This window comes from Brachyhypopomus gauderio, chromosome 2 (assembly GCF_052324685.1).
Source record: "Brachyhypopomus gauderio isolate BG-103 chromosome 2, BGAUD_0.2, whole genome shotgun sequence".
In the NCBI taxonomy this organism is placed as follows: Eukaryota; Metazoa; Chordata; class Actinopteri; order Gymnotiformes; family Hypopomidae; genus Brachyhypopomus; species Brachyhypopomus gauderio.
Window position 1 is genome coordinate 19,214,206 of NC_135212.1, and position 8,842 is coordinate 19,223,047.

Here is an 8,842-nt window from a genome sequence, read left to right on the forward strand (position 1 = left end):
GCTAATAATCGTTTTGTTGTCTGTAATGTAGCTGCATGCATTTGCTGTGGTATATGTATACGTAGATATGTTTAAAATTGTAGTGAAGTACACAGTATTTCCAGAGAAACAGGACGTTTCGGACAAAGATCCTTTGTGTACTTCACTACATTTTTAATATATCTTCGCATCTTACCTAAGTACACTGCAGTTACTTGCCCTGGAATCTTCTTAAGATGTATATATATTAACTCAACTGTATAAAGCTGTGTGTGCGTGCTTGTGTGCATGTGTTCATATCACGGACCAGCAGATGGCACCGTTTGTCGTACAAAAACATCTTTCCCCGAGTTCTTTTACATACAATATTGTGGATCAAAAAGTACCACCATTAGCTAGTGTAGAAAGGTGAAATATTGTTTAGGTTTCCTAAGATCGGCAGTGTGTTTTGCACAAAGAGGACTTTAAATATCCACATGTGCGAAATACTCTGTATGGAAGAGTTTTTGTTTAGGCAATACCAATATCCTCTGAATCTAAAAATAGCAAAATATTCATAAATCTGTCCTGTCAGTGAAGATATTATAGTAGCTATATAATTGGAATAACGATCAGAATGCATTTCTTTATGGAAAGTTATCATTTCATAATCTTTATTAAATCTTTATTAAAGTGCGCACTGTGGTTTCACCGAGCATGTGGTGTCCAAGGTCTGGATGGTGCACTAGCTAGACCAGTCTAGTTAAAATTGTCTGCACACCTCTTCCTTGGAGTAATGCATGGGAATTGTGCAGGACAGTCTAAAAGGAATGCACCTCTCAATCTACCTCACCGCTATTTGCATCATTCTCCTTGTTACCTCGAGTTCCCAGATCGCACCTACATTTGAGCTTCTCCTGTTTCTTAAGGAGAGCAAAATAGGGGATGCCGGCAGGTAGATGGCAGAGGCTCCTGTCACGCTTTCCTCCGAGGGCGCGATGACACTGCAGTGTACGCGCCAGCCTGGCCCTCATCACTTACAGAAGCACTCTGAAATCTCCGTGCTGCAGAGCTGAAATAACACCTACGGGGCAGACAAGGTCGCTAAACGGGAGCCATCTCAGCTGTGATCGATCGGAGAGCGTCTGAGCCTCCGCTGCTTCCGCCGCCAGCTCAGTCCGTTCGGAGCGATGACCTCACCTCCTCGCTTCCAACTTTCGTCCAACGTCCCATGCTAGCTCATGCATACACACATGTGCAGTCACACAAACATACGCTCTACAGCCTACTGCAACCTACTTGCTTCTGTGTGTGTGTGTGCGTGTGTGCACATACCAGCACACTGCACTATAAACATCACTGCAATAAACACTACAGAACCACAGGGACCATCGTCCTTGCATTGCCTCACAAGAAGAATGCAATGACAGTTTTACTTGTATAACATTACTAGTTAATAAGTCGGGCCAACATTTTCCATCAGTCGTCATAAAAAATAAGTTTTAAAAATGATGAACAGACCACGCATAGGCTAACCAATAAAAACTGAAAACCTGGTGCCTGATCCTTTTAGAAATTTTGTGAGTTATCGTCACCTAAAGCTTGCTCGGCTCAGTTTAAGCTCCACGGCACAGTAATGGTGCCCTGTTATGCTTGTGCTCCTTATAAAGCTGGACCAAAACTGAATTGTAATTACATTATTTATTCATGGTAATTATAAACTCCTATGACCTTTAATGGTCTCTTATATAATGGCCCTTTAATGGTCTCTTGCACTGCAGCAATGGGGCTGCTGTGTATAACACCATTAAAGGACATAGGAGTTGAAAAAGCATTGCGTTGCGTACTCATGCATAATAAATGGGATGGGGGCTATCACTCTTTGCTTTGGCTGCAAAAATAGACACAAAGACTGAACTTGGTTGACTTTGTGGGTAGAGAGGGGTACACAGGCACAGGGAGGAGCTATGGTTCTCAAACAGGACACTAATGCAAACCTACACACCATCGTTGATCTTTAATGTCCATAGTGGGAGTATTTTACCACCCATTATACTAAGTGTCAACACCCCCTTGCCCTTGAAGAAGTGTTTTACCTGCCATGTCGCTGTGTATACTGTATATGTTTTGCTCTACTAGTGACACAGTGTATTTTTTTCCCTCTGCACTTCCATGGAGATCAAAGTGTAAGCAGCATGAAGGTTCGTTTCTTCTCCAGCCGTGATTGAGAGATGCAGCCGAGTTTGGGAGGCAAGTGATGTTCTTGTTTTTGCTCTGCAGGGATACAGCATCTCAGCATCTCAACATCTCAATCATCCTCATTTTGGGGGGATTGGTGTGTGTTTGTGTTTTTTTTTTAATCTGCTGCACAAGACTGGGCTCATGTTACAGAAACATATTTGCCACATACACATTTGCTCAAAAGGCTCTCACATTTGGGTCATAGGCTCAGTTTTTCTTCTCTCCGCCTGATGCTAGTCAAGAGAAAAAACGGCCTTCTGCACAGAGGTTATGTAAGTTCGGAGGAGGAGCGATAGGAAGATGGAGATGAGGAGACCTGTTTATTTTTAAGGCTGTATTAGTCACTTGCTCTAGATCATGGAAAGGAGAGAGAGAGACTCTTCTGGTGACGCAATGGTTCTTTAACAGTTTCCATATATAAGGTCTGGATCCAGGCGCCAGCCAGCACACAACATGTCCACGTCTGGTTACAATCATCCACTCTTTTCTTCCGCCTCTTACCCACTCTCACGCTAAGGTTTACATGCTCACACGCACACACACACACGCACACACACACACACACACACACACACACACACACACACACACACACACACACACACACACACACACACACGGTTCGTTGCTGTTCCTATAATGCTTCATGTAGTCAGTTGAAAAACAAAACTTCAATATCTCTTTCATCATTCTCTTCAGAACTGGTTATTAATACATATATATGATTGTGAAAAGCAGATGAAAAAAAAGTAAAAAAACAATATTGTGTCCAAATGTGAATGCATTTCTAACGGCAGGCCTACATAATGGAGAAGTATATACACCAGTTTGTGACCATGGCATATTTATTCAGTCCAACTCCACAATGCCCAGAGCTATGACTCTCTTACTTCATGCATTAAGTTTCCTAATGGTTACAATTGAGCAAGGAATTTGGCATGCATCATACAATTAGATATAATAGATGTTAACTACTCAGTCAGGTAGAGATGTGAATGTGAGAACTGAAATTACTGTATGTGTGCATGTGTGTGTACAAGGGGATGTATACTAATCAGTGGACACACTGACTACAGATGCACACACACACACACACACACACACACACACACACACACACACACACACACACACACACACACACACACACACACACACATGCACACACAGCTAGAGGGTATATTTTATTAAAAGCATGTCATGATGTCTAATTCTGTCATGAATGCACAGTGGAAAAGCCATAATGACACTACAAATCTTTGCCTCTATAATGCAACACGTCGGACTTTAACACTTAGCAGTGAATATCGCTTATACACAATTAGATTTAGATGTTGATTGCAACAATAACGGATGGCAATTAACCCCGATGCTCTAATATATTGCTGGCAGCAGTTGAGTGAGCTAGCCGAGGGTGCTTTGGATATTGTTAGGTATCTGAGTAGTCAGTGTCGGTGCCAGGATTAAGCCTTACAACGAATCAATGCCTCATATTGACACTACACCGTGTGCTCTTTGTTTGTGAATGAAATTTATGCATTTGGCAACGCAGCACTAATGCAAGTCTTTTGAGCACACCACTTACCCACAGTAAGATTAATCAGAGTTTAATGGGCATCTGACAGAATCAAATGCCTTTTTTCACCCCGAGAATATACTTTTATCTCCAAATCTAGCGCAGTTTAGGTCTCATTGACGAGGTCTGATAATTATTTCACTTCTATTTGCATATTTAAGAGAGCAGTCTGACTTACAGCTTTTACTGTAATAACACGATTTGTAAGAGCACTATCCATCTGTTCGCTTAGTACAGCATTAAATCGACAGTATCAATTATTGCTGAACTGTGATTTGTCCTCAGGTGCTGAAGTTTAATTTATTATAAATTTTCAAGCTAATTTCACACTGTGAAATAACTAGCAGTCACTGAAACCCATGTGTTCAACACACTCATCTAATATGCTATATATTTAATTGTTCATGCTTTGTTGGGATTTCCATTGTAATTTAAAACAATGCCAGATCAATCACACAAAGTTTTGCAGGCTCAGATATTTACCTAATATCTAAGAGTCACCAGTAAAAATGAATATAAGAGGAGTTCTGAACATGCCATTTTCATAGAATCAAACAGAAACAATGAAGAAGTCTTCAAATATTATATTATTGCTCATTTCCAGAATGAAACCAATACAATAAATTAAAACAATAATGCATGAAACATTAAATAGTACATTGAAATAATTGCTGTTATTTTTTGTCCTTTACATATACGTATGTAAATAGTTTTGGATATACGTGGAGCTTAGTACTGCTAGGGTGCAGCTTGTCTGTCTATAGGTAGCCAGCTATTTCTGAGCATGCCCAGTGCACAGTAGTAGGTCTGAGAGTTCCTCTCAGCTTAACACACCAACTATGTTCACAAACTAATAAAAGGCCATAGAGGCTATTGATAACACTGTCAAAAATATTAAAGAGCCCTGTGAAATGATCTCAGTCTGGAGCATAAATATATTACAGCTTTTTTAATTAAAGTTGCTCTTATGTTGATCAGGAGCATCTATCTCTGTCAAGAATGCGTCAGCATTTTTTTTTTGTTCTATTAGCCATGCAGCAAAATACATTTCCCATACTGGGAATCCTTCATGTGGAGGGTACCTCAAAATGTCTGCATGAGTTCACATTTGCTCTGTGGAGTGACATTTGTCCCCTACTGCATGTCACAACATTAGGGTGAGTATTAAAGCTGTAGAGTTGGCTGACCCCTGTGTCCACTGTCCTTTGGAGTGCTCGTTTGAGCTGTCCTTTGGAGTGCTTGTTTGAGCTGTCCTTTGGAGTGCTCATTTGAGCTGTCCTTTGGAGTGCTCGTTTGAGCTGTCCTTTGGAGTGCTCGTTTGAGCTGTCCTTTGGAGTGCTCATTTGAGATGTCCTTTGGAGTGCTTGTTTGAGCTGTCCTTTGGAGTGCTCGTTTGAGCCTGCGCTCAGCTTCCTGGTTCATGAACAATCACCTTTATCTCTGTGTCAGTCCAGTAAAATCATGATGGAAGGAGCACTTTTTCAAAAATAGATCTCTGTAATAAATAAACAGTCCGCTTTCTCTCGCTCTCTCACAGACGTCTTGAGAATGTCGGGGTGGACGGCGTCATTTCGAGCTTGCCTTTGTCACGACACCTCAATGACCTCCACACTGCCGGAGAAGCTGGACTGCTTCCCGAGCGTCCCGAAGTCCTCGCTGCCACGCACGTTGCCGACGGTCTCTTCAAACTCCATTTGGCAGCTGCGTCGTTTGAACTGCGCGTCAGCTCGCGTCGCTCCGCGCCCTGCCATACCCTCCGTTGGCCAGACGCCACAGAGATCCTGCGTCTCTTGCCATTTGTCCTGGTGGTGTGCCCTGGGTGTGGGGGCGGCGGCCTGCCCACCATGGCCTGTCACAGCACAAGCCGGAGTCCCACCGAATCGTGCCAAGCTCCCACTGACCCCACCGGGTGCATCCGGTTCTGAGCCAAAGAACCACCGGCGGTCTTCGGTAGGTGTGACAGGTGTGGTGGCTTGGGTCGTGCACCTGTGCTTGGTCCAGACGGTCGAGGCAGTCAGGGGCAGGCTGAGGAAAGGTGTCGTCTGCGAGTTGGCATCAGGATCTTGCGATCTTTGCTGGTTCTGATTCAGGTCAAGGGAGAGGGTCGCTGCAGACAGCCTGCCAAAGCCACCAGTCTCTTGTCTGTGTCTCTCACATTTAAGCTGTGATTCTCTCACTGTAGATGAACGTGACTCAGTCATACTCGGCCTGTCTTGTGACGGAGAGCATTGATGTGAGATTCTTGGGCTCTTTGGACTGTCAAGTTTGAGAAGCCTGGGCATTTTTTCTGAGTCTGACGGTGAGAGCTTGGGGGATCTTTGACAGTGATGGCTTGAAGTGCAGTCAGATTTGATGTCAAGGGAGAAGGAACATTTGAGCTTTTTACTTTGGATGATTTGGTCTGTGGACAGGTGAAGACTGCTGAGGTCTTTCTGCAGTGAGGTAGGCGAGGGTGGCTTGACGTTTATAAGGCGCGTTTCACGTGTTGTTTGATGAGACTGGTCTGCCTGTGTGCTCTGCTCCACTGTATCTTCAAGCTCTGCTACCTCCTCAGGACGGTCGGACGCTGACCTCAGAGGGTTGCATGTTAAGGCTGTCTGCAGTCTTAGGTCTTTCTCAAACTCCAGCAACTGTCCTAGGAAGTTGAAATTTGGTGATATAGATGGACGACGATCCTTCACAAACCTAAAAGAAGCAAAAGGACGTCACAAGTTGTACGTCTTTCAAAGAGAAGACAGTTAAAACGCTCTTTGTGAAGAATTAGAACCGTGCTGTTGATATTACCTACTCTAATTAATAATAAGTAACAGGAGTGATACTGGAACATTTCAGTGTGTCTGCATGTAAAAGTTGACGTCATTACCTATAGGCGTCATCTGATGACAAGCCCATGGTCTTCATGATATAAGCAATCGCAATGGTGGCAGAGCGAGAGATTCCTGCCAGACAGTGAACAATAACTCTACAGTTTGACACTCTGGCTTTGTCTGGAGAGAGAGAGAGAGAGAGAGAGAGAGAGAGAGAGAGAGAGAGAGAGAGAGAGAGAGAGAGAGAGAGAGAGAGAAAAAGAGAGAGAAAACCAGTCAGAACCAGCAATGCCATTCCGGCACCAACAGAACATTAGGTTTAGGTTTACTGCCCTCCTCGAGAGTTGACATCACTCAGACCTCCCATAAAGTGTTTCTCTGAGACCTGAATTGGTCTATTATAATCGTACTCTTCGTCATTACCCTAAGCGGAACAATTTAGCTATTCTGGGTTGACTCGGTCAAGCCTGACTCTCTGTGCTGTATCAGCAAACCGTTTCGTTCTGGAGGAATATTCTTACCTATGAATTCGTTGGTTTTCTCTAGCCAGGGAAGCAGCTTCTCACAGTAGCTGTCATTGACGGGAATGCGCAGGAAGTGGTTCTCACTTATAAAGTCAGGCTTTGGACAAGTGTTGCTCGCATTCAGAACATAGGTAATGCCATTCTGAATCATCAGTTCCTGTAGACACAAACATGATTTTAAACAACCATTAGATCTATGAATTCACACTCCTTCCTCAAAAAAAACCCCCCAAAACAGAATTGGTAGGCAGATGGTTGAGTTGCATCAGTGGTTTCAGTCCTACACACATGCCTATTTTCATTTTAGTGCTATCTGGGTCAAAGTTAGATGAATATTATACAAGATAATGAAGATGATTAAAATCAAAGAATCGAGATGAAATTTCCCTTCAAGCTACTCTAAACTCACTCAAGCTTTTGTTTGTTTGTTATAGCCAGAGAAGCCCTTCCGCTCCCCCACCTTGTTGAGGACGTCTTTCTGTGAGCCCAGGTAGAGGTGAGGCAGAATGCAAGTGGGGCCCAGGTTGGCCACGGGTAGACAGGGCTGGGAGAGGCTGAGGGGGAGTATGGAGGCCTGCTTACTCTCACACAGGTCAGGGAAGCACGCGGCAAAGGCTGCAAAGCCACCTAGAGGTGCGTGAGAGAGAGAGAGAGAGAGAGAGAGAGAGAGAGAGAGAGAGAGAGAGAATGAACAAGGCTTAAAATAATGCATCAACAACCCTGCATTGACCCACACAGTTCAATATGCACCATGCATTGGCTCTTGGTGACAGGCCAAACTACCGGAAGGATTGCAGGGGGGGGGCATTGCAATGCGACATAGTGCTGACGATGGGGGGAGGGGGGGGGGCATTTAGTAGCCCCATACTTTGAGATGGAGAGGGATCCAAATCATCCCTAACCGGACCAGTAGACCTGCAGTTAAAGTAGACCTACCTCCACCTTAAAGCAAGGAACCACACTACCCCCTATTCTGACCTTGCTGGGTATTTTTTAATTCCTAAACTCCAGTGACTATCATTCATAATCAAACAGATATTAAACGTAATAGGGAACTCAGGGCAATATATTTGTGAAGTAGAAAGAATTTGATTGCTCTGCCAAGCTTGTTCACCCTGAGTTGGAGTTAGTGTGGCTGGTGAAAGCGAACGCCTGGCCCTTTAAGAGGCCCATATGGTGTCAGTGTCTGCTGCTTCGGTCTCTTGCTTCCTGCATGATCTCATCTCCTCTTCCAGAGATCAGCATCACACTATGGGAATGAAGCTGGCCACAAGAACATGGCAGTCCAACCGCAGTCCAGGGACATGCTCTCCAACACAGATACACACACACACACACACACACAAAAAACACACACGCGCACGCACACATGTACGCACACACACACACACACACACAAAAAACACACACACACACGCACACACAAGTACTCACACACACACACACATGTGCACACACACACAAGGGCATTTTCACACATGCACATGATCCCAGGCCAGCTACAAGGACTGGGTCTGCAGTCACTACCCAAGGATCGAGAGTCATGAACCTCCATCCACCAACACACTTACTCTCTCAGAAAAACAAACTCTCTCCAGTCACTGACCTCTCTTGAGCCACAGTCCATTTCAACTGTTTCCCAGCGTACGTTAATGTATTTTTGGCTCCTACAGCTTTAACAGAGTGTGTTCTGCCCCCTCCGTTTCTTCAGCAAAATATTACGTCACGCCTAAACA

At 44.2% G+C, this 8,842-nt stretch overlaps 1 protein-coding gene across 1 annotated transcript in view; it reads right to left on the reverse strand.

The window, feature by feature from the left end:
• Positions 1-4,344: 4,344 nt before the first annotated feature.
• Positions 4,345-8,842, reverse strand: part of dusp8b (dual specificity phosphatase 8b) — an 8,278-nt gene continuing 3,780 nt past the window's right edge. Inside the window, exons 2-5 of the mRNA XM_076989709.1 lie at positions 7,567-7,733; positions 7,104-7,263; positions 6,639-6,762; positions 4,345-6,460 (exon numbers count right to left, since the gene is read on the reverse strand). Coding sequence (XP_076845824.1) covers positions 5,362-6,460; positions 6,639-6,762; positions 7,104-7,263; positions 7,567-7,733 — 1,550 coding nt within the window. The 3' untranslated portion in view covers positions 4,345-5,361. The remainder of the gene's footprint in view (positions 6,461-6,638; positions 6,763-7,103; positions 7,264-7,566; positions 7,734-8,842) is intronic.